The sequence below is a fragment of the Candoia aspera genome, chromosome 2 (genome assembly GCF_035149785.1).
Source record: "Candoia aspera isolate rCanAsp1 chromosome 2, rCanAsp1.hap2, whole genome shotgun sequence".
In the NCBI taxonomy this organism is placed as follows: domain Eukaryota; kingdom Metazoa; phylum Chordata; class Lepidosauria; order Squamata; family Boidae; genus Candoia; species Candoia aspera.
The window spans coordinates 104322710-104349379 of record NC_086154.1 but is presented as its reverse complement, the minus strand read 5'-3'; the positions used below and the strand labels follow the sequence as shown (position 1 = coordinate 104349379).

The following is a 26670-nucleotide window of genomic DNA, read 5'->3' as shown; positions in this document are numbered from 1 at the left end:
TCATTTACATTGTTTCAATACAAGACTACAGATAGTCCTCAAGTTACAACCATTTGTTCAGCGACTGTTCGAAATTACAGTGGTGCTGAATAAAGGAACTTATGACTGGTCCTTGAAGTTCTGGCCATTGCAGTGCCCCCATAGTCATGTGACAAAATTTGAGTGCTTAGGACTGGTTGCAGTGTCCCGCAGACACGTGATTGCCATTTGCAACCTTCCCTGCTGGCTTTCCAAAGGCAAAGGCAATGGGGAAGCTGGCAGGGAAGGTTGCAAGTCGCTCGAATAAGTCGCTCCCATCTCTGGCCTTTTTTTGCTCGCGCACACCATGCCCTCCTTCTCCCCTTCACTCGCAAGCATCCCTGTTGTAATGGTTGCCTAATCCCAAATACTCAGTCTCACAAGCTCGAGCTTAACGATAACTGATTTATTAAAGGAATAGTATGCAAATACAGAGAAAGCTGAGAATGAGCAAAAGCGCGCCAAATACAAACTTAAAAGCCTTGCCTTCAATCCAGTCCCGCCCCAAGCACCCGTCAGCACGCACCCCCTCCCAGGTGCTAGGAACCGTTACATGCGCCTGGGAAAGTAACCTTGAACAGGATTGCAAACCCAAACATACATTCCAAAAATCCAAAACAACGGAGAGCGCAGGAATGGAAAAACCCCGAACGAGCCAAGCGGGTATACACGGAAAATGACTTGACATGTGAAACGTTACAATGTTAACAGAACATTGAAAGGGGAAACATGACACCTGTCCTCTTTCCTTGGCCTCCCTGCACTTGCATACACACATCCCATGCCCTCTTTCCCCAGCCTCCCTGCACTTGCATGCACCCCGCACCCTCTTTCCCCAGCCTCCCTGTGCTCACATGCACCCCGCACCCTCTTTCCCTGGCCTTCCTGAGCTCACACTGCAGCTCAGCACCCCCTCCCACAACTCGTGCACAGCATACTCTGGGCCTCCCAGGGCTTCCCCACTGCAGCACCCCCTCACTTTCTACCTGGGACTCCCTCAGCTTCCTGCTTAACAACCCATGCATTTGGGGTTGCAACAACAACCAGGACTGCCTGGATTGCCATCACTAAGTGATGTGGTCATGTAACATTGTGCTTTACAACCGCATCGCTTAACAACAGCAATTCTGGTCCCAATTGCAGTTGTAACTTGAGGACTACCTGTATTATATTTGCATATTATGATGCTTTTTGATGGCTCAACATAACCAAAAAGAGAAATACAATATTAGGATGATGTTAGGATGAGACACAATCTTCCTTACTTTGTGGGGGCCCCCCACCCCCCATGAAGTAGGTTTGGATTCAATACTTGTTCAGAAAAACATCAACAAAATTTGAGCTTTGGCCATTTTGGCTACGTAGGCTTAGCTTAGCTTTGATGAATCCTGATCATTCTGCTGAAAGACGTAGATACATTGTCACAATTCATATTTGTTTCTGAGTTCCAATTTGAAAATTACTAGCTGTTAGCTTGGTAAAAAGACCTGGGAATGGCAAAACCATTTCAGAAGCCATGCATTTATGGGTCTTTGCAAGAGATAGACAAAATATCTTAAATGCAAACTGTTTTGAGCTTAAAATAATTTTTTCAAGTTTGAAACAGGCTATTCCAGTCTCCATGGTAATGTTCAAGCTCGGACCATTTCAGATGTCAGAACCCGTTTTGAGATTGAAATGTTTTGCATTCAAAATATTTTGCATACCTCCAGTGTCTATATTTATATTGACTTTGTTTTATTTGTTCAGTAAAACCCAAATCCTAGTAAAACCAAATGTGCCCCATTGTTTTCTTATATTTATCTTAATTTGTCATCTAGATTTTGCAAGTAGAAATGGTTTTTACACTGTACACTGCAAGTTTTCTGAGAACATTACTATGTATTTTATTGTTGCTTTGCGATTCTTTTTCCTTTGCCTTGTTAGACCTGGGAGACTCGTTACATGCTCTTGTTGTGGTTATCCGTAACATGTTTGATCCCATTTGATTTGGTACGGCTAGATGGAAATATCTCTTCCCTGGATGGATGCCCTCGTGTATCAACGATGGATCGAATACTCACAGTAGCAAAAGTGAGTATAGTTGCATAAAGCCATGATTTATAGAACAGTTTCTTTTGCTTGGAAAAGGTGGTTGTATCTTATAATAATAAAGGCAGTTGCTTTTCTGCTTGATCTGGGTACCTCTGTGTAGTCTTGTTATACAAACTATCATAATTATTATTCAAGATCACTATGTGCTATTTGATTTACTGTTGAACTTGGTTTGGGGAGATCTCATTTACAGGATCAGTTTTGACAAAGAAGGTTTGTCACTGCCTTTTTTCAGTGTTGCATACTTTATTTTCTATTTCATGGTGCTTTAAAAACATTGTAGTATGTTGCAGAGTTTAAAACAAATACTGTGTTTAGAAGTATGCATATTCTGATGCTTTGCATATATAGTCTTGAAAAAGAAAATGCAGTGGGCAATTAAAATAAACTGTTCATAACACACTTTTGAAGACAGGTTTGTTTACAAGTGTCTATCCTCCACATCTATGTCTTTTGTGGATTGTTTGGCACTTCATTTAAATGTTAGCTAAACATTCTGTATAGAATTACATCCTTGAATTTTTCTTTTGAGATTTCATCTTTTCATCCATCCTGACTTGCATATAGTGTGTGTGTGTGTGTATCAAGTGAAGCTTTTTCATATAAACACTTTGCATAATCAATTTTAATATAGTAAATTTCAACTTAAATTTCTTCTTACTTTTAGTCATACCTTATTGTAAGTGATAAGTCTCGTGATGCAGCTGCGGTCTTGGTCTCCAAGTAAGTTTCTTGTGCTACTATAGACAACATATAAGAGTTTTTTTAAAAAAATGATTATACATATTAATGTACTATTACCAATAAGCCTAGACTTATTTGTTCCAATGTGCAGTCATATACATTTGCAAAATAAATAAATAAGCACTCAAGCCAATATATATATAGTAGTGGCATGACAGTTTGCTTCAGGGTAAGGAGTAAATTTACTGATGGTGGCAACAGTGTGGTGATTTCCTTCATTATAAGGAAGGGGTAAGCCTTCAGACTTCTCTGATACCAAAAGCTGCTCAAAAGTATTTTTCTGCTGTGACCTCTGCCAATAGCAGTGTCAATATGGCAAATACATCAGTGTGGGTGTGTAGTGGAGTGCTGGTGGGTCTCTGTATGTGTGTAAATGCTGTCTATATGTGAAAGAGTATATCTAATGAAGGAGGGGGAAGTCAGAGTGAGGTCACCAGTTTTGGTACAAAACATGTAGGAATATGGAGCACCCAGACCTGTTTCTTTTTCTTGGTGAAGGGAGTAGAAATTGTGTCTTGGTGATTTGGAGTCACTGCTTCCAAGAAAGATTACTATAAGGTTTCATTTCTCTCCACCTCCGCTGTAGGAGGGTAGAATGGGAGATAGGGCTTGTCAGCCAAAAACTTACTTTGGCTGCAACAATATTAAGGCTTATTAAAACTAATAGAGGGCCTAAGGAAGATAATGTATATCCTCAAAATTGTCTTTTCTCTTAATGTTTTCTGGTTAACTCCCCAGCATTCTGTGGCTTCTGGAGACCACTAAGTAACTCAATTCACATATGACTGATTCTTCATTCTCCCCTCACCACCACACAGATGTTTGTTTACCTGAGCATCCCTGGAGCATGCTGATAACTTTCTACCCTTCCTAGTAATCTTGTTCTGGCCACAGTCTTCATAGTGCTTCATAGAACTTCAGATCATTATTATAAGAAAGGATTATACATATAAATTATATTCAAGTTTTTCAGTGTCATAGAAATTTAATGAGTTATTCCAAATTAAATAAAATATCTTTGATAACTGTGGTAAAGAGAGTGATGTGATAAATGGGTTATTAAAGATTTTTATCTAATCTTCTGACTTAATGGGATTTTTTTTATTTTTATAGTCAATTAATAATAATAATAATAATAATAATAATAATAATGATGTGATGATGATGATGATGTGCCATCAAGTTGGTGTCGACTCTTAGTGATCACACAGATCTTTCTCCATAACAATATGTCCCTAACCTGGTCTTTCAGGTCTTCTGACAGTGCACCCATCACCACCATAAAGGAGTCCATCCCCCTTGCTGCCGGTCATCCTCTTCTTCCCTTTCCTTCTATCTTTCCCAGCATTAGAGCCTTCTTTAGAGAGCTCGGTCTTTGCGTAGTGTGTTCAAAGTAGGATAATTTGAGACTGCAATAAAAGATATAATAGTCTACAAATGAAATGCATTTGTCTCTTGTATTAAGGGTATGCAGGAACAACTAATAGGGTTGAGATACTATCCCAACATTTGTTAAAAACTTCCCAGTGGCTCAACTCTCCTTCTTCCCTCTACATTGATTTTTTTCATATTAACAAGACAATTGTGATGGAAATACATGACGTGGGTTGTTCCCTCCAGTTGAAGATTCCTTTTTCATTGACTAATAATTTGTATATTCTATTTTTATTATTGTTCGTTACTCAGAATTGTTTGAAGTCAAATGGCCTTACAAATAAATACATTTATAAATTATTTTAATAATGCTTTAGATTTTCTACAGGCTTCACAGTGACAAATTTGTTCAGGACTTACAGCTTAACTCTACTATATAATGAGGAAATATTAAAATGTTATTTCTAATATATTTCATGTAGAAAATAGATCTAACTTCACAGAATGTGAGTATGTAATCTAGGGCTGGGTATGCTTTGGAAATGATTCAAAAGTCTTCCGGCCTCATGTAATTACAGCATCTCTCTGCTTTTCATTAAAGCATCCCATTTTTTTTCAGGCTTCTGTGCAAGGCTGAAAAACGTGCATGTCTTAAAGAATAAATGAGAGGCGTTGTGCTTACGGGAGATTTGAAGCAACTCTTCCAAATCATTTTTGAAATATGCAGTTCATGTTAAATGCCAAGGGTATTGGAATAGTTTTAGTGACATCTAGTGGGAACTTCAAGAAGTTTCCACAAATCAGTTTATATATTGCTTTGGATTTGGAGGAAGTATTGCACATCTGTTTAAAATATATTTGATAAAACAGTACAGCATTACTGATATGAAGCCCTTAATTCCACAATAGAGTTGCTTTTGTGAAAAAAAATCAGAGATTCATCCTACAGTTTCCTATAACATTCATTTGGAAGAACTATAGAAATTACCTTTTGCTCCTGGGGTTCTTTATTTATTTTATGTGTTAGCTTTATATCCTACTTTTCATAGAGGATCCCAAGGTATTGTATTGCTTTCTCCTGTTTTTCCCCATAAAGCAACTTGTTGAGGTAGGTTGAACTGAGAGAGAATGACTGGCCCAAAGTCATCCAGTGAGCTTCTGTGGTTGTGAATGGACTAGAACCTGGGTGTTCTTGGTGCCAGACCAATACCATACAACATTGGCTTTCTAACCTATAGTACTCAGTTTTTCCAGGTCAACTTGCATATAAGTATAGCTGAGGCCTGAATCTGCTTAGCTTCCAGGATCAGGTTATTTGCAAATTTCCTTAGCAATTCTTAAATTGGAAAAAAACAGTCTCAGCCTTGTTTTGCTGCTAGCTTTTATATAATGTCAAACTTTTACCTGGAATTTGAGGCTTCATTATTAGCATTTTTTAAAAGGTGATATTAGCACCAAGTGGCAGATCCGTGTAAACTTTGCTTATTTGTTTGTTTGTTTGTTAATTAATTATCCTGCCTTTATTTTTATAAATAACTCAGGGTGGTGAACATACCTAATGCTCCTTCCTCCTCCTATTTTCCCCACAACAACAAGCCTGTGAGGTGGATTAGACTGAGAGAAGGTGCCTGGCCCAAGGTCACCCAGCCGGCTTTCATGCCTAAGGTGGGACTAGAACTCACAGACTCCTGGTTTCTAGCCCGTTGCCTTAACCACTAGACCAAACTGTCTCTCTCTCAAAAAAACAAAAACAAAAAACCACCCTACAGGTTGGAGCTTGTTAATACTTGAATGCGAAATCATCAGGAGATTTCTGGACTGTAGGCTAAAGGTAAAGGTTTCCCTTGACGTAAAGTCCAGTCGAATCCGACTCTAGGGGGCGGTGCTCATCTCCGTTTCTAAGCCTTGGAGCCGGCGTTGTCATAGACACTTCCGGGTCATGTGGCCAGCATGACGACTCAGAACGCCGTTACCTTCCCGCCGAAGCGGTACCTATTGATCTACTCACATTTGCATGTTTTCCAAGAAAACTATATGTGTCCATGTAATCACTCTGCACTGAGATCAGCTTGAGGGAGATTTACCTTCCCTTGATGTAGGAAAAGATGATTTGTAGAAAGTTACTTCTTTTCTGAAAATTGTGTGTTACGGGAATAGGAAATCCACTTTTTAAAGCATATTTTTAAAAAGTGATCATGTTATAATTGAATGTTTCTATTTTCCTTTCCTTTGCCCCTCCGTTTCAAGACGATTTGAGTGTGGATTTCGACAATTCATATTTCTGGGTTATGACCTTCTTTAGACAAGATAGAGTTAAAGAACTGACAGTTGGAATGTTCCCAACTGAAATATGTTGGAAAGCATCCATTGGACAGTTGCCTTCAGGAACAAAAACCAGTTTGGCTAACAGGAAAAATGTGTTACCAGTTGAATTGCCCTGAATAGGTAACTTGCAATGTGTGTGTTTTTTCTTTCTGCGTAGGTTTATTACCCGCCCTGATGTCAGACAAAAAAGAATGGCAGACTTCCTGGACTGGACCCTTTCAACATTATCTAAATCCTCTTTTCAGACTATTGAGGGAACTATTGTAATAGATGGCATGCTTCAAGCCCTGGTAAACAATTGCTTACAAAGATAATCCCATTTTTTTCTGTTTTAAATGCTATTTTTAACTGCCAACTCCCTTAATCTTTGGAGGCATTTCCGAATATAACTGTATGAATTATATGTGGCTGCCAGGCACAACATAGAACAAAATTTCTCTGCTATCCTTAGTTGCATGGGGGAAGGCTTCAGCATACATGGCAAGAGAAATCTGCAAAGTTTTCTCCCTTGTATAATGATAAAAGGTATTGGAGCTCTTTGGGCCAGTATGACATACATCACCCCTGAAGAATATTTACTTTTGCTGCAAAGATGAAGGATTGCACATTTCATATCAATTGACAAAAAAGTTTTAGATAATGATAATCATTCATGGGCATTATTAATCCCTTATTTAGCTTTTAATGATGTGAAACTATTTACAAACCAGCTGAGGTAAACAGGTAGACATCTCAATATAATATACGTGGATTACTAGTCTGAGAATGAGATGTATTCCTGTGCGTGCTCTTTCCTGCTGTATTTAGCTTTAACACTTCTAACTTGGCTCAGCGGTTTGAATCCGTGTGATGGGGTGAGCTCCCGTTGCTAGTCCCAGCTCCTGCCAACCTAGCAGTTCGAAAACATGCAAATGTGAGTAGATTAATAGGTACCGCTTCGGTGGGCAGGTAATGGCGTTCTGTGTAGTCATGCCGGCCACATGACCACGGAAGTGTCTATGGACAAACGCTGGCTCTTCGGCTTTGAGACGGAGATGAGCACCGCCCCCTAGAGTCGGACACGACTGGGCTTCTTGTCAAGGGAAACCTTTACCTATTCTTGGTTTATTAATATATTCTTCTATATTGGCATAAACTTGTGAAATTTTTATGGCCAGCTGCCTCATATGTGTACTTATCACATCCATTTTGTGTGTGTTATAATGGATTCAGTGATGAAGAAGGTACTTAAGAAAACAAAATTCTATTCATCCTCTACCTTGTTCATTATTGACTCATAGAGTTCTTTTTAAAATAGGAACAAATTACAGCCACTTAGTAACTAGAGAAAGAGCTATTGGAGTAGGGGGCTTTGTCACCTCCTGATGTCCTAGTATGTGGTTTAACATGCTGGGGCATATCTCAACAAGTAGGATTTCAGATTGAAGTACATTTATTTATTTTCTAAACTCAAGGGTAGAAATTAAGAAGAAAGTCTGTTTCTATCTGCTCCATTCTTAATCTGTAGAAACCTGCAGTGATTATGTGAAAGTGTAATACTAGTGAAACTAATTTTGCTATTAGTAGAAAACTTACTCATATGCTTTTCTTTGTTCCTTAAAGGAAGAGGAAAGAGAAACGTGTTAGATTTCAGGTTGGCAAAGTTTAAGAGTTAAAAGTTTTCCTCATCTACTTAACAAAGCCTGCTGCTGCTTGATGAAACTTGTAGGATGTATATTACTTTAATGTTAGTCATAAGTCCTTTGTTGTATGTGGTTTTATTTCACCTGTTATTAGAGTGTGTTAAGTGAAACAGGTGAAAACTTAACAAGTTGAATCGAAACTCAAATGAGATACAATTTTCTTGAAACTAGAAACTTGCTCATAAAGATATTTTCCTTTCTTTACTAGAATGGCTCAAGTATTGAGCAACTTTATTGATTTGGTTGCTCACTTAGCTCTTTTTTTCTTTGAAGCACATTGATTGTGCTGTTACTGTCTTTTGAATGTTTTCAGTATCTTTTTCCCTTTCATGATTAAAAGTAAAGTTGTAAGCAATAGACAATTGGTATTACAGTCAATATTAGAAAAGTATTTTAGAAAAAAAATAAACTGTTATAAATGTAAATCAAATTAATTTTGATTACTATATTTACTCAACTAGCATTTATTTAATGGTATAAGTTTGTATTAGTTATCCTTTCATAGATAATAGTGTTTTGCTTATTTGGCTAATTTTGAATGAAACTCCCTTCCTAAAATAATTGGTTTAAATAGGATGTTAATCTGGCTTTTCCATTTTTGAATGGCCCAGTTTTGTGGCTTTAAAATGCTAAAGGGTAACAGAAACTGAGGTTTGTTTGTGGTTTTGACCATCCTTTCATGACCTTTCGTGGTTCTGTTCTTCTCAGTTGCAACAAAATTGGATTTTGCTTTAGACAAGTATATATAGCAGGCAATGGCTACTTTCCAATATTTCTTTTTCCTTAGTTGCAGCATAGAATATTCTAACCTTGACATATCTGAGAAGAAAATAGAAATCAGTGCTCTGGATCAAAGAATGTGAAAATAAATATTTAGAAATTTATTTTTTTAAAAAGAAAGCGAACTTGGCTGTCTTAATCTGTCCATGAAGTTACAGATATTTTACTATTAGTAGTAAGTAGTAGTTGGAAAAAAACTAGTTCTCTCCCGAACATTCTTTTTTTTTTCCTCAGAGCATTTTTTTCAGTACCATTTATAATGACTGTGGAATAAAGGTAATTGTTGGTGGAGAGGAGGAGGAAGATGTCACAAGCTGAGGGAAACATGATTTGTTTAAGATTATCCTGTGAGTCTAGGTTCAATATGTGATACTCCAGCTAAGCAGTATTTTTGATATCAGGTTAGTGGATAATATCTAAGATCTTGAAATATTGATGCCAGATGCATAATGGTATGACAGTACTGGACTAAACAGATAATTATTTGCATGAAGTAAGTTTTGAATAAAAAATGTCCTGCCTGAGTCAGATGCTGCACAATAATTTTACCTTTCAGAATTTAGTTGCTCCCTAAATGTTTGAAGTAAAAAATAGTTATAACATATATTGAAGGTGATTATGGAATAGACATTAAAGTAACATACCAAAATGGAATCAGGCATTATGTAAGGAATTGGCCTTATTAAAAAAAAATGTGGTCAAATGCATTATAATGATATCATCTCAGAAAATCAGTTTGCTGAGCTGTTTAGGCGGTAGTTTTATATCCAAGTGATTCACCCTTTGCTAAAATATGTAAACTCTTAGAGAATGTTTATATTTCTTTCTGCTGTGGACCTGCATGTTTCAAATTTGACATCGTTGTGCTTATGTGAGCTTTCTTCTATACCTTACAACATGTACAACATGGATCAAGATATCTGTGGTACTCCACATGTTGTTAAGCTAAAATTCAAAACAGCTCCAGCTAGGCTAGCCAGGAATGAAATTCAGCATATTTTGGAAGCATCTGATTTCCAATCCTGATGCTAAAAAAAAAAAAAAAAATCATTTCAGTGATTCCATGTTTCCTTGTAGAGTTCATTGTAGAAACTATTAGCAAAGCTGATTCTCCCTCATGGAATTAAAGTACAGATGCATTCAGATCAATGCAAGATGTCCATTTTGATTATTACATGTTTTCTTAGTGAGAACAAGAGACTTGAGCATGCAAAGGTAAGAGCCACTCCAGAAATATTTCTTCCTGAATTAGTTGAAGCAAGATTGTATATTACTGTTTAATTCATCTTGTAAGTCATACTGCTAAATACTGACAGTTCTTGTTGAAACATGCACTGTGTGTTTCACAACATGATTCCGCTTATGGGCTTGTTCTTCTGCACCTGTTGATAGGACACCTGTTGTGAAAGAATGTATTACTAACAGGTAGCACAACTTTATCTCTTTCAAGTACAGGTTTGAAATATGTCACGTCTGTGTTATAATTAAAAGGCAGCATTACTTGTGGAGTGTATGCTCTATATGTTTACTGGTGATGCCTACCTTCAGTGACTATATCAGTGATTCATAACTGCCTGGTGGGTGGGTGCCTATGATAAGGCAAATACTGATTTTAAAAACACAAAACCAAACTCCAGACTGCAGCAAGGGAGGGAAATGTTAAATTCTTACTTTATTACCTGCTGAGTTTATATTAATTAGTGTCCCCCTATCCTTCATATATGCATGTTCAGTATATGAATGTTAGAACATTACATTTGGCATGTAATATGTAATACTGTGTGTAGTTTAGCCATGAGATTTTGGTATAGATGCTCTGTGTGTGCGTGTGCGCACACATGTATATAGAATTGGTTTCAAGCCTTCCATTTATCTAATTGTAAGAAACATCTGTTTTAGATTATAAGGTCTTCAGGTTAGTAGACTTGCTTTTAAACCTGCCCCATATACTAGCAAATGTTTTGCTAGCCCTGCAGGGTGTAGCACTCTAGCTTGCATGACAGGGATGTCCTCATCTTGGAGTAGCCTGGGGCATAGAAACTTATTAAGTTATAGTTAATTTATTTTAGTAGAGATACAGTATGCAAATATGAGTAATAGGTTTAAAATAAAGCATGATAGCCAGTAAGTAAGTAAAACAGCATATATTAAGAGCTATTTTTATTTGTGTCAAAGAAAAGGCATTTTCTCTGCAAGCTTTCCATGCTTTAACTATTGTTTGGTAATAATGTTGTGCTCTTGTAAATTATGCCCCAGGTAAGAGATAGCCCTGCTATGCAGTTTTTTAGTCTTAGAGGCACAAAAACAAATCTGTAGCTCTGAGTATTGAACATAACTTTTGCTAGCTTTTAACTCATTGTAAATATCTAGATTTCAAGCCATGAGCTGAAGTTTTGTTGCCTTCATTTACTTAAAATTAGCAAACATATCTGTCAATTAGGAAAGTGCAGGGTAGGATTCTAAGCTGCTACCCTACTTGTCCCATTTCAGTTTGTCATTAAAATAGAGGCCCAAACAATACGCATTTTTCCCAGTGCATTTCCAAGCTATAATCACAATTTGGATGTAATCCATTTTAGAGTTTTTTTAATATGGGATTACATCTATTTCATACAAATCTCTGTGAATTGATACATCTCTGATGTGAATGCTCATTTCAGATAGGAATATAGGAATGCGCTATTTTGAGTCAGACAATAGATCCATCTAGCTTAGTAATGCCTGCTCTGACTGAAAGCACTATCCAGGATGTTTGACATACAACTTTCATCTCTGCCTATAAATTGTATAATTGTATCAAGCTACTGTTTATAGAAATGTTCAGTAGATTTTTGTAGAATTTAATTTAATTTTTATAGCATTCAGTTTGGAAAAGCTATTGTGGTATAGCAGCTGGAATGTTCCCATTCAAATTCCCACTCAATCATGAAGCTCACTGGGTGATTTGGACCAGTTACTGAGTAACACAGAATATGAAACCATAATGTGTTTATTTACTTTTTGGATTAGCTTTATTGATAAACCAGTGTATTATGGCTTATTCAACATAGTTTAAAACAGTTGTCTTTTCTGTAAGAATATATTCCCAGCCCAACCTATGTCACAGAGTTCTAGTGAATTTTTTGCTGGGGGAAAGAGCAAGGAAATCTGAGTGCCTGCCTTGAGTATCTGGTAGAAAGGCAGAATGTAAATACCATACTTAAATATATTTAGGTAAACAACTTGAATCATGATTTAGGTTCTGAAGCCATGGACTTAAGGAAGTTACCAGAAGGGGATTTTCTCATCCCTTCCACTCCTTTTGCCCTGTTTAGCCCCTCTGGAAGGTCAGTGGCCCTTCAATCAAGTATAGTAGAAGATTAGAGGAAGCAGAGAGAAGAAACAATTTAAATTGAAAAAAAGGTCCCTTGTGTTAAAGGATCTCCTTAAGGTATTTCTGTTTGCTTTTGGTCAGCCTAACCTAACCCCTTTCCCAGTCAGTACTTTGTATTGTGTCTACATTTCTTGGGTAATCTGACCATTGTAGAAGGATGATGCTAGGATAATGATTTTCTATAAGTTTCCTTGCATTCACAGTTTTGACATTTTTATCCTCTCCTCTTGCTAGCACATTTGTATCTCTTACACAGAGTTTCTGGATTATAGGAGAATAGGAAATATTTTGTTGATAGTGAAAGCCTCAGAGTGCTAGTGATAACCAGATTAAACAAAGCATTTAGAGTTAAATATTCCTTTTCCAAAACAGTATGGACTTCATATCTTTGAGATGGGGGACTTTCTTTCACAATAGTGTACCACCTTTCTTGTTGTTTAGTTGTGCTTCTGGGAAAGTAAGGTGAACAAATAATCCTAGGAACAGTGATTTGTCTGCTTGACCCCTTAGAGGTGCTGAAGAGTAATTATCTATGGTATTTTCAATCCTCCCTTAAGGTTGGGCATATCTATTGCTCATAGTTTATTGGAGCCAGAGGGTAACTACAGATTCTCATCTGTGTGGCAGCAAGATGTGCTTGCTGCCAAGTAATCATGACACTTTTAATAGTGATGATTTGTATAGCTTGGGGAAGATGTCCCAGAGGTAATGCTGATTCTTACATCTTACAAAGACAAAGTCTACGTGGGTTATGCAGACAATTAGGAGGTGTGTCAGGTTTTTCCCTGATTACTAAGAAACTAGTTTTTGTTTGTATCTTGCATCATGTTATTTCAAAAGCAACAAAACCAGATTTGATATTTCTATTGCTAGGATACGCCAATGGTTTTCTCTAATTTGTAGGTAGTATAATTATTTAAAGGAGAGGTAGCTGGATTCCTCTCAACAGGTTGGTTAGTGTTACATGTCCCCACAAATGCTGAAGAAATGTGATGTAACTTAGAAATGCCCAAGGCATACAATTGGCACCTTAACATCTTTAGCATGAAGTGCTGCGGACATTAAAAGGTTCTAAACAGGAGGCAAAATCAACTTATTGACTTCCTAATTAAAAATAGTTTTCTTTTGTTTAGGGCTTGTACTTCTTTTGATGTTGTTTGTGTTATAAGAGGAATTTTAATTTAATGGATATCTTTAAATCTTTTTATCACCTCCAGAAACAACCCACAAACATGGGTAAATTCAATACTTCTTAATAAGTTGTCCTAACAGCCAGGAACCACGCTGAGACAAGGAACAGGTCTCTAGTGTTTTATTACTGCTACATTAGACAGAAAATCCTAACAAACTGAAGAATCATGGGAAAAACCCAGACAGATGAACCCCAAAGGTTAAGGCGGGTCTGATCTGTGTCTCTTTGAATGGCTGCTTAACTCCTCAGAACTACGCATGCGTTTTCCACCCTGGATAGGGCCCCCCTCCTGCTCACTATCAATACTCATGACATCAGTTCTGCATAATATTATTGAATCTCTCTATATAATATTTGGCTGTCATTAGATATATTCAACATTTATTTAAATAATTTAACTGTTATGAAATTAACCATGTTTGCTTGAGCATCTTTCTCAAAGAATTTCAAGGGTTGAAATTTGAGTAAACCTTTATATTGGGTTTGATAGTAAATAAATAGCTTTGATGATGAATAAGTAGGTCATCCCTGCTTAATGTCATTACAGTAGTCCTTGAGTTACGACCATTTGTTCACTGACCATTCAAAGTTACAGTGGCACTGAATGAATGATACTTATGCCTGGTCCCCAAAGTTATGGTTGTTGCAGTGCCCCCATGGTCACATGATCAAAATTCAGGCGCTTGGCAGCCCGCCTGCACTTACGACTGCAGGGGTGCTTCAACTGTCCCTGTCTGTTTCCCCCCCTCTGCCCTTTTTGCTATCCTGCACACCAGCACTCCTCAACGATGGTGCTGGGGCTGAAGTAGAGGCCCAGGGCCTTCAGCAGTCTCTGCCGGCTACCATTGCCTCCAGGCCTGTACTTCAGCTCCAGAGCCACCACCACCGCTGAGGAGTGCTGCCTCAAGCCCCAGGCCACAGCCAGCCACCCCAGTGCCACAGCACAAACCCCACCGCCCTGTACTCCACAGACCCTGCTGCACCCAGCTGACCTTTGCTGTCTTCCTCCCACTGCTGGCGAGGCATGTCCAGCCCAGCCCTATGTGAGACAGCTGCTGGCTGCACCAAGTCTTCTTCCCAAGCCGCTTGCGCTGTTCTCCAAATAGTGCACCCCATTCTCACAATGCTTTGGGAGACCTTCTGAAGCATCGCAAGAACAGGGCGTGCTATTTGGAGAATGGTGGGTACACCCTTCTCACGACGCTTCAGAAGGCCTCAGGAGCTTTCCAAAGGCTTTCCAAAGCATTGTGAGAACAGGGCGCAATGAAATGAAGAGAAATGGGGTGCAAAGAAATAGAAATCAAATCCAACAAGAATATTTGAATGAACTAAAGATTAAGACTATTAGAAGTAAAGGGAAGGAATATAAAGTTGGTTTATTTGATCAGAGTTAAGCTATTTATGGACTTTCTGCTGACACCAGGACTGAAAAGGTGATGTTTTATGGATTTATTTATAGATAAGAGATGGGATATGGGATGAAGAGACAAATGTTTGTAACTTTAGAGAGGGTGAAGAGTTACTAAATTTGTTTATACTTGTGATGAAGGTTGGAAGTCACTTTTTATATATTTCTTTTTTTCTTTATTATATTTTTTCTGTTTTTCTTTTCTTTCTTTTTCCTTGCACTTTTTACTCCTCTCTATTCTCTTTTTGTTCTTTAAGTTTAGTTTGTATTAGATTTTACTATTATAATAAAAATTCTTAATGTGTGTGTGTGTGTATACATACACACACACACACACATACTGTATATAAAAATTAAAAGTGTATTTTGAGTTGAACTTCTCCAGTGTTAACAGTGAATAATCAAGATCTGTTAACCTGCTTTATTTAAAAATCATAAACTGCTCCTAATCCTCAGTGTTCCCCATCCTTCGTAATGTTCATTCATGCTACATTTAAGATCATGAAATGCAGTTCATTGAAACTAAAGCAAAGCAGGTGCATAGCCTCAGGGAGTTTTTGTTGCATTTACACCATAGCTGATGTTACTTAAATCCATAAATAGCTGTTACATATTTGGAAATATTTTTGGGGTTGGGCTATACTCCTTTAACTTTAACTCCTGGCCATATTTATCTGAAAGTGCTCCTTCCTATTACAGTGATGAAACACAAGGTTCAGATAAAGTATTTAGTTTAGTGTCTGGATGAATGTTTAGACAATTCTAAACATTTAGTTGTTTCAAGCCCTGTTTTGAATATTGTCATTGAATTACATGAAAGATTATCAGAAAAATTATACTGCATGGCTCTGTTAAACCTTGTTTTTGTGTCATGGGTTGATTCACACAACGAGTTAGCATATACCATATTTACAGATAGAAAATCTATAGCAAGACAATTCCATACATACCTATGAATTGGGGAGGAGAGTGTCTTAAACCTATTGAATAGAAGACTGCTGTTGAAAACAAAGGAATGGGCTGGAGGTTCAGATGGCTGCAAACATGGTTGCCTTAAGTTTAACCTTAGCTTGGGAGGGTCTCCTTGCCTTCTGAATTTAGATGCTACATCCCTTCCTTTCCTTGTGTAGCTATCCTTTTCCTTATCCTATCTCCATCTTGTTATACATGTCATTAAGTAGCAGATTTTCTTTTTAAGAGTATATGGTGATGATCACTAACTTGGTTTTTAAAAGGAATTGGATAAATTCATAGAGGACAGGTCAATTGGAACAATTGGAGCAACTGTTAGTCTTGCAAATTCTGTTACCTCCAGGTTGGGGGAACAACTGTGCATATGTCTCTATCTTTGTGAGCACCCCAGAGGCATGTGGGTGGATACTGTGAGAAAATGCTGGACTAGGGTGGGCCTTGAGTAAATTCCAGCAGGGTTCTTTTTGTCTTACGTTCTTAAGTTTTTCTTACTTGCTAGAAGAGGGGATGCATATGACTGTGTGTAAGTATATTTATGTTTCTCTCAGTGTTAGAGAATGGTTAGTATATGAAGATCAATTCATGTTATAAATGTACACCTTTTTACAGGCAATCACTTTCAATAAGTATTAATGAAGTTACTAAAAAGTTTGGTTTTTGTCCTGGCCCTGTCCTCTTATGGAGTGTGACTTCTGCCAGGTATATATTTATGGGTGGGAGGAATCTTCAGGATTAATTTCAGCTGGAGTTGGCAGCCCTAGGATGACAAGGTGTGAAGGGAAACATTGTCTGTGTTTATCATATTTTCTCTATCTAGTCTTCATTTATTTGGAGACCATTTTAAATTTAGGATTGTGTTCCTTTTAGGTAAGTATGGTAGATTGGAGATGTCTCAACAAGTACTTTGAAAAAAAGAGTAGAATGTTTACTTGCAGCTTCTCATGTTTATGCTTGTTTAATTACTGTAATCCTGGTTTCAGTCAATTTAGACAGTACAGAAGTATGTAATATTTCCAAGAAATATACCTGTAATTCCTTCCAGATCCAAGGAACTGTTTCCAAGTAATAATTTCAAAGATGATAAATAAATAAGCTTTTATTAATACAGAGATTCTGAAGCTGGTTTTAAGTTGCCCTGTGTCCTCATTGGATTTGGTTAAACAATTGTTAAATATCACCAGTCCAATGTTGCAAATAGTAGCTATAATTATTTTGAGTTGATGCATGTTGTGCAAGATCCTTGGGTGTAACTAGAAATGTACAGTTTCGGTGGACATTAGTTACTGTGTCTCATAGCATCACAGCCATGAGATTTACATTTAATTATAGTTTAACTAGATAAAATAAGGGAAGATTGTTTAGTAACTTAAGTAGTATAATCTGTTCTGGACTCAGATTGCATTTTGCCCCTTGGGAGTAGAAAATAAAACCTAAGGAATAATAATAATAATAATAATAATAATAATAATAATAAAAAACTTGTATGCTGCCCAATTCTCAGTGACTCTGGGCAGCTCACAACAATCAAAGAAATTACAATAAAACCAATAAAACATAAAAAAGATAAAGGTGGGGAGTGATAAAGTGAGGGGTCTTCTAAACAACAGTAGAATGGGGGCCATCCAGATCTCAAGGGGAATCTCATTCCAGAGGGCAGGAGCTGCTACATAGAGGGTGTGTTTCCAGGGTCCTGAGAGATGACATTGTTTAATCAAAGGAACCTAGAGCATGGCAACCCTGCAGGATTGAATTGGCCAGTCAGATGTTATGGGAGACAGATGGTCCCTCAAGTAACCGGACCCTATGCCATGTAGGGCTTTATAGTTAGCAACCAGCACCTTGAATTGCACCCAAAAGCAAACCGGCAACCAATGCAGCTCATGTAACATAGGTGTTGCATGGGCATACTGAGGCATGTCCATTGCTACTTCCATGGGTGGTCTTCAAGGGTAGCCCCATGTAGAGACCATTGAAGTAGTCAAGCTGCAAAGTGACTAGGGCATGAGTGACTGTCTAAAGGGCCCCCCCAATCTAGGAAAGCCACAATTGGCATACCAGATCGAATTGTGTAAAGGCCTTCCTAGCCATAGTTGACACCTGCTCTTCCAAGTAGGAGCTATGAGGCCAGGAAGACTTCCAGATTGTGTTCTAACCTTGAAGGAGGAAGTGCTACCCCATCCAAGGTCAAAGATGGAATATCCCCAGATCTGGGCAGTTCAAACACCCATAGCAACTCATCTAAACCTGCACAGTGTCCAAGGGCTGGGACAGAACCTTGATAGTCTCATTTGGCTGGCCTGGGGTCGAAAGATATCCCAAACCGGCGGATGACCTCCCTCAGTGATTTCATGTAGATGTTGAAAAGGAGATGAGAGATTAGAACCCCGTGGCGCCCACATGGGGGGGAGGGCTAAGGAGTGATCTCTCACCTCCCCCACCACCACCACTGCCTGCACCCAGTCCTGGAGAAAGGAAGAGAACCACCGCAGAACAATGCCCCCAATCTTCAACCCACAGAGCCAGCTCAGAAGGTACCATTGTTAATGGTATTGAGCAGGGGGCACACCGATGCCTCTTTCAGGGCAGGAGGTACCACCCACTCCCTCAGAGAGGTGAACACCACAGCATGGACCCAATTGCAGGTCCTTTGATAGAACTTTCCAATGGAATTTTGGTTACTGAGTAGCTTAAAGGTAAAGGTAAAGGTTTCCCTTGACGTAAAGTCCAGTCGAATCCGACTCTAGGGGGCGGTGCTCATCTTCGTTTCTAAGCCTTGGAGCCGGCGTTGTCATAGACACTTCCGGGTCATGTGGCCAGCATGACGACTCGGAACGCCGTTACCTTCCCGCCGAAGCGGTACCTATTGATCTACTCACATTTGCATGTTTTCGAACTGCTAGGTGAGCAGGAGCTGGGACGAGCAACGGGAGCTCACCCCGCCGCGCGGTTTCGAACCGCCAACCTTCCGATCGGCAGCTCAGCGGTTTAACCCGCAGCGCCACCGCGTCCCTACTGAGTAGCTTACAAATGTAATATATTTAAGTTGTATATCTTGCTTTTCCTCAGGATGCTAAAGGTAGTGGGTGTCCCTGTTTTAGTCTATAATCACATCATCACATCACATCACACCACACCACACTACACTACTCTGGCTCTCAAGTTTTAAACTTTAAGCAAAGAAACTTTTGCTTTTTCTTTATTCTATTGTGCAAGTCTTTACATTTGAGTTTATAACTATTTTTGGTTGATGCAGTCATCTTTAGGTGTCAGCCTGGCCCCTAATTTAGCCTCCCAGAAGCTTAATGTGATCATAAATACATGTTAGTTATGCACTCTGTTTAAGATTATTATAGTATGACAGAGAAAATCTTGGAACATTACGTCTTGATGATAATATTCCAAAACTTCAGTTGATATTTGTATTTCATTTGTTCAGTAATATATTTTTCTTTTACCTTTCTTAGGCACAACTTTTTAAACATGGCAAAAGGGAAGATTGTTTACCATATGGTAAGACTCTTCATGCTACCATAAACATAAAGATCAAAACAGAATAAACATGATACAGAGTTCTGATGGTTATACTATTAAGATTTTATACTTCTCTTGACTCTCCTGTTTAAAATCAGTGATTGGGATCCTGAGAACCACAGCTAGAAACAAGCTTATGCAATAAGTTTGTCTCCTTCTTCCCTCTCTATCTTCAAAAAACTTCTGTGGAAGGTAGAGCATGTTCTTGAATAGTGCAGTGCAAGAGGAGTTAACTAATATTTGGTAGAAGTGTCTTCTGCAAGGGTGCCAATCAGGAACTGTTTTTCCCAGTCATTTGTGCCCTGTCCTAAACTTTTAGAATGTTACTGTAATTATCTGAAGGTAATTTGTACATTAATACAGGATGTCTGAGGCAGAGCTCATGTAGAGATCAGGTTTGAGAACTCAATCTGGTAGAAAGACACATAAGGATAAAATTCTGCCAAATGCTCTTCTACCTCAACACTTTTCAGTTTAATGTGTACAGTGACTCATTTATTGTTTTTTTTTTTGAAAGCATAGCAAATAAAACTTATCTGCATCCATAGCAAATAAAACTTATCTGCTGGAGACTGGCTTTTCAAAAAGGATACAATTAGATGGAAGGGGATTGTGGTGTCCCTTTCTATAGAGATGGCTGATTTGGACAGACTCAGCAGAGCTGATTAATTTATATTGGAATTACAAAGGAATTCCTCAGGCATAAGAATACCAGGTCCTGAAAGTATGTCTGAAGTATCTAGTAGTGTGCTACCGATTCCAAGTTAATACGGATTGATGTTTACACTTATACTAATCATGGAATACTGTTTTAGTATAAACATAGGAAAATGTTATCTGAATCTTTTCTTAATTCTTGATATTAACATTTTTTACTCTGCTTATGCCAACAATGATTCCATTTACTGCTGTTAAATAGGAATGAGATTATGTTCCGATAGGGTATCTTGAGCTCTAAATTCGGTTTAAATACATCAAGCATCATATCAACTTTTAAAATCAGTACATTTTATTCTGTATTGTGGAAAAATGATTGTTACAAACATTAACAGCCTTTTCCCCTCTCCCTTTGACTTCTAGTAATACTTGAATCTCAAACTTTGTCTTTTAACTCCCCAATGTTGCTGTAGGACTATTCAGATATAAAAGAGAATTATTTTTCCTTCATTTTCTATCAGTTTATAATATATCCAGTTTTTGGGAGTGAAACATAGTCTGAAGTGTAAGATGACTTTTTGGAGTAAGTAATTTGTATATTGAATAATAATTAAAAAAATCTTGCTCAGACTAGCATTCCCAAACCTTTTGGCCTTTTGTGTACATATTCTGAATGCTACTGTGGATGGCTGCGTGGGAGGCTCATTGACAAAATAGCTGAGGGATTTAACCAATTGGAATGCACCCATTTATCAAAATGCTAATTGGGACCCATCCTTTCCCACCCTTTTAACTTTTTTTGTTCTGTGTAGGGGGGCACACTTAGTATAATAGCCATCTATCAAGCTTTTGAGGGATCTATTTGAGGCTCATTCTTAAAATAAAATGGAGACTGACACTTCACTGTCAGCGTGCTAGCTTCCTCTTTTCAAATGATTAATAGTTAATAAAAGAATAAGGTGGGGAGGAGATCTTTTGAGCTCGTTGTGTATCCCACAATGGCAAGCTGAAGTCCTGGATTTCTGGACTCTGGACATCCTGAAGTACATTAGAATGTTAGACTATACTCATAAGTTTATCAATAATAAAAAGGGGAGTGTGAGTCCAGGTAATTAACTGAAAGTTAGGTTGTGGCTGTGCCTGCTATAAAATATGGACTCAGTTGAAATATGGGCTGCTTAATGCAATAGGTGTTCTGGGAAAAAGTTGCCTAAATATTTTATTTTATACTGGGCACTGATTTTGTTTCCTAATGAAACAAGTTAGTGGGAGGCTATGGCACTGAGACCAAATACTTACCTTCAGTGCAGTGTGAATGTCTTAAGTGTCAGAACTAATTTTCTTTTCATAGAGAACTTATTGATTATATTGTATTAAAGCCTGAGTGTATGTTTCATAGTCTTCTGCAGAAAATGTTTTAATATGTGTCTCTTACACAGTGGACAAAAAAAGGACATATTTATTGATAGAGAAATTTATTCATTATAGCTTCTACTGTGCTTGAATGTCTTGATAACTGCAAGCTGTTTGAAAGTAAGCAAACGATTCTTCGCAAGCTGGGAGTGAAACTTGTTCAGCGACTTGGTCTGACATTTCTTAAGCCAAAGGTGGCAAAGTGGAGGTTTGTTCTTTTCATAATCATGTTTTTACTTGCCTTCTTTCCTTTTATTAGGCTAACCTGAGTTGTAAGTCTATCATTAATAGGAGTAGATAAGTTATAAATCATCTCTTGTTCATTTGATGACAAGAAGTTCTGGTTTAGCAATATTTGTGTAGGAACTTTGGTATTCCATAGGTATAAGCAACTTCTTCCTCCATAATTTTAATTTATGTTATTACTTCACATTTTCCACATTTTATTTTACAGTTAAATGTTGCTTTCAAAGTTAAATTTAGAATTATGGAGAAAAACAAATCCTAGGTGGTGGTATGGTTTTAAAAAGATGCCATAAAGCTGTGATATAAATGCCTCTTCCCTTTCTTCTATCATATTTCCCTTTGCCTTACCATCCTTGAATAAAGGTACCACTGCTGAGAAACATAATCAGGCTGTTAAAATTTGCTGCATACTAAAACACTCATTGTAACACTAGGAATAGCAAAAATAAAGAGCATGTAGAGAAGGGGGGAGAGGGAGGGAAGGGGGAGGCAGAGAGAGATTAAACAGCATAGAGAATAAACTCAAAAAGTAGAAATACAGGTAGTCCTTGGTTAACAACGACAATTGGGACTGGAATTTCTGTCACTAAGCAACATGGTCATAAAGTGCAACATCATGTGACCACTGTGACGATCCCAGTACCAGGATTTTAATCCTGGAAATTCTCAAGACAGTCCATTAGAAAGCTTAAAGAATTCTTTATTAAAAATCCGATTAACACAGGAAAGTTGCAAAGCTCTGAATAAGGTTTTGGTGCCAAAACATTGAAACTAAACCATTCCCTGTGACCTCATCCCTCATCCCTGTCTTGTAAACAAGCTCTTTCTCACTCCTGACTTCCCCCTCTGAGTTCGTTAATTCGTTACAGTGATTTAGCTTCCAGGTGTCAGTCTTATCAGCAGTTTGTCCTTGGCTCTAACGGCTCGGCTAACGAAGGAATGTCTGCGAAGCCTCAGCTCACAAAGGAATGTCTGCAAAGCTAACACGGGTTTGCGCTCTATCTACTGATGTGTGTAGCAGACTGAAACGTGTAGCAGTGCTTAATGGCAGGCGAGCAGAGGGAAGGGAGCCTGACAACCACACTGCTTAGCAACAGCAGTTCTGGCACTTCTGGTTGCCATCAACAAGTGAATCCCATGCCATCATTAAGTGCGACGTCTTGTGGTCACCATTTGTGACCTCCTGCTGGCTTCCCCATTGACGTTGCTTGTTGGAAGCCTGCAAGAAGGTCATAAATGGCAATAGCGAGATGCTGCAATGTCATAATTGTGAGCCGGTCACCGAGTGCTCAAATTGCGATCACATGACCGTGGGGGTGCTGCAACGGCCAGAACTTCAAGGATCAGTTGTAAGTACCACTATTCAGCACTGTTGTAAGTGCGAACGGTTGCTGAATGAGTGGTTGTTAAGTGAGGACCACCTTGTACTTTCTATCTTTGGCTCTGGAAATAAATTTAAAACAGCACCCCCTCTCCCAAAGCTATAAAACATTCACATCTATCTCCTTAATTAAAAACCAACTATGCTGTGATCCACCCTTACTGCTATAATTTCTTGTCCTTCTTTCCTTATTCTTTGGTTGTTGTGGTCTGTGGCTTGTTGCAGGCTTTACTTGCTTCAGTCTGTTTGCATCTCTGCTGTGCCCCATACGTACAGGCCAGATTAGGTCCTCCAACTTGGTGTTCAATCAGAATTGAATACTGCCAGATGGAGGTCAGTAGGTCCCTAGCGAAATGACAGACAGAGTCTTGAAAAGGCTGCACTTGTTATCCCCCCAAATAATTTGCACTTAACAACAGTTGCAGTGTCCCATGAGCATGTGATTGCCATTTGCAGCCTTTCCTGCCAGCTTTCTGCAAGCGAAGTCAATGGGGGAAGCTGGCAGAGAAGGTCACAAGTTGCTCCTGTAAGTTGCTCCTACTGCTTTTTCTCCTGAGGAACACTGCTGCAGAGTACGAGATCCTGGGGAATAAGTGACAGTTATGAAACCTGTACTCTGTAAATATTTGACATTCATTTTTGAAGTCTATGTTATGGATATCCTGAAGATAATGCTTGGAAAATTCCTTGCTCTGCTAAAAATATAACCATGGTGAAATTGTTTTTCTAGGTATCAACGGGGATTCCGATCATTAGCCGCAAATCTACAGTTTTCTGTTGGAGGTCCCATTCCACAGAAAACAGAAAATGTAGCAGTTACCACAGGAGAGGAGGAAGAAGAGGAATACGATATTCCAGGAGAGGTTGAAAATGTTATAGGTATGCTTGATAAAAAGCAACGTAAGATCTGATATCCTGACCAAGGTGGTTTATGAATACGATTTACTCATTTGTATACTTATTCCTTATGTTATCTGGGAGGAAAGAATGTAAGCAATTTTGGGTTATCTCTGTTCAATAGCTTAGAAAAATATTATATCTGGGCGTCATACTTTTGATTCTTCCTCTTCTCCCATCTTTAGTTAATGGCAGAATCTGTCATTGTGTTGGTATTTGTCCTGACTCCCAGGAAACACTCTGAGACAGGGAACTGGTCTCTAATGTTTTATTGCTAATACATAACAGTAATCCTAACAATCTGTGCCTCTTGGAATGGCTGCCCAATTCCTCAGTGCTACGCATGCGCTTAACAGTCTGGAAGGGAGCCCCCTGCTCGCCATCCTTACTCATGACAGTATTAATATGAAATAAAAGAAAGGGCCACTTTAGAATCTTTTTCATCCTATGGAGATTTTGCCAAAAAGTCATCAACTGTATTCCAAATTCATTTGATGATTGCTTTGTTGATAGGATTGAGCCATTTTTTTTGTTTTTGAACATTTTTTTGAATTTTATTTATTTATGTGGTACACTTGACAGCAGCATTAACCTTGTGATTTTCATTGTAAGAGACAGATGTAATGTGCATAATCTTTCTTCTTTTCGTTCAAAGAGCAATATAATAGTTATAAATTGAAGTTGTTTTAGTTATGAGTTTCCACTTTCCATTCTTAGAGAAACTACTGTATATTTGCTTGATCACTCAATTGCTGTACAGGGTTATACTTTCTGAGGCATTACAGAATGATTGTTTTAAAACTTTCATGAGGTAATTCTGTAGGAACAGGCATAGTTAATTTGTATGTAGTCATGCCAGTAAAAACTTACACACATCTATGCTTTAAAAAAAAAAAAAGGTTAAAGAAAGGTTTAAAGAATGACCTTGAAATTTGAATATTGTACTGGTGTCATTTGTGCTTTTTGGTTATTGTTCTTGACATTGTTTTGAATTATGAGTCCCTTCCCATCTTCATGCACCCTTTTGAATGTTCCAGCATGATTATTTTTGTCTTCATTCTTTTTAAAGACATGTGCTTAGACTCCTTGGTGCCATGTCCAATAAAATAAATATATAAACAGAATGTCTGTATTTGCTTCACAAAATCTTGCTTATAAACAAGACACAACTCTCCATCACTCCAGTAAGATTTGAAGATGTCTCCTAATGTTGCTGGAGCTGATGAAGTGCTAAGAAAAAGCAACAAGTTCCTCCCCTCCCCCCCACCCTGGAAAGAGCTTAAGCTAGAAAAGAATGTGACAAAGATACGTTGGATGGCAATAGTATAAATGTTTGGTTGCCTTTAATTCAGGTTATGATTTTAAAAACATTTTTTCACAGAGCAATTGTTGATTGGATTGAAAGACAAAGATACTATTGTCAGATGGTCTGCGGCAAAAGGGTATGTGTCCTTGAGTTAAACTGATTTACACAACTTAATCTGTAAATATTGGTAGCTAGGAAGATACGGAACATAGTGCTATTAAATGCCCTGTTTAGTACAGAAAAACAACATGGGCTTGTTTATGGGCTTGCTTGGTCTTTGTTGTCAATATTTACCTTTTTCATTTTTGGATTACATTATATTCTAAATTCTAAATTATCCTTTATTTATTTATTTAGTATTTGAGTATGTATATACCATTTCCTATTTTAAAAATCGTGAAGCCATTTTCAGTAGTTATAAAAATATGTGATAATGAATGAATAAATAAATTCAGTGCTCACTTTATCTCTACTTCTGTTTTCCAAAGCCTCTTAGGAGTTACTCTTAAACACTGGGAAGCAACTACATTGAGATGCTAATTCTTTATTGTAATTCCTTTGATTGTTGTGAGCCGCTCAGGATCATTGAGAATTGGACAGCATACAAATTTAATAAATTGTTATATTATTATTATTATTATTATTAGTGTTTTTCTAGTGTTGAATACTAATCTCTGTATATATTTAAATGAAAATGGACTGTAGTTTACACATGCTTTTTCTTCATTCCCTGGCAAAGAGTTCCAAGGCAATACATAATATTTATTTATAAAATGTCTACTTTTTAATATTTCTGAATTCAGAAAAAAATACCATTTTCAAAAATAAAATAAGAACACTATGACAGCAAATAATGTAAGGGTTTACTGGGGCTTGGTGTGTGTCTTCCCTTCTTCTGCTAAATGCATCAGAGATTGTATCATAGGAACATATGTGAAATATACTTATAGGGGTTTGATCTGGGTATTGTCTAGTGATGGGAGAATTAGTCCTGTCAAGTTCCCTATTTCCTTGCTGGGTGATTTGTCCAATATTGTAAATACAGAAAAAAAGTTACCTGTCTGTAAGAGATTTTGATCTTTTTCTGAATCTTTATATGACAGAGAAGTGCATCTTAGGGATATGGCATATGAAATACAGCGGGCTTTTTTTCATCCTGAAATATGACAGAAAAAAGTAGTAAAAGCTTTCCCAAAATTTCACATGTCAGGAATTATAAAAACTAAAAACCTCTTAACACAAAATGATGCTTCGTTTATTAAGGGATAAAGCATAGA

At 37.8% G+C, this 26670-nt stretch overlaps 1 protein-coding gene across 1 annotated transcript in view; it reads left to right on the top strand.

Annotated features, from left to right (window-relative positions):
- TBCD (tubulin folding cofactor D) overlaps positions 1–26670 on the top strand; it is a 169330-nt gene that overhangs the window by 12391 nt on the left and 130269 nt on the right. Inside the window, exons 6-12 of the mRNA XM_063292673.1 lie at positions 1945–2091; positions 2780–2835; positions 6713–6845; positions 19427–19472; positions 21639–21771; positions 23921–24069; positions 25469–25529. Of these exons, the coding sequence (XP_063148743.1) occupies positions 1945–2091; positions 2780–2835; positions 6713–6845; positions 19427–19472; positions 21639–21771; positions 23921–24069; positions 25469–25529 (725 nt within the window). The remainder of the gene's footprint in view (positions 1–1944; positions 2092–2779; positions 2836–6712; positions 6846–19426; positions 19473–21638; positions 21772–23920; positions 24070–25468; positions 25530–26670) is intronic.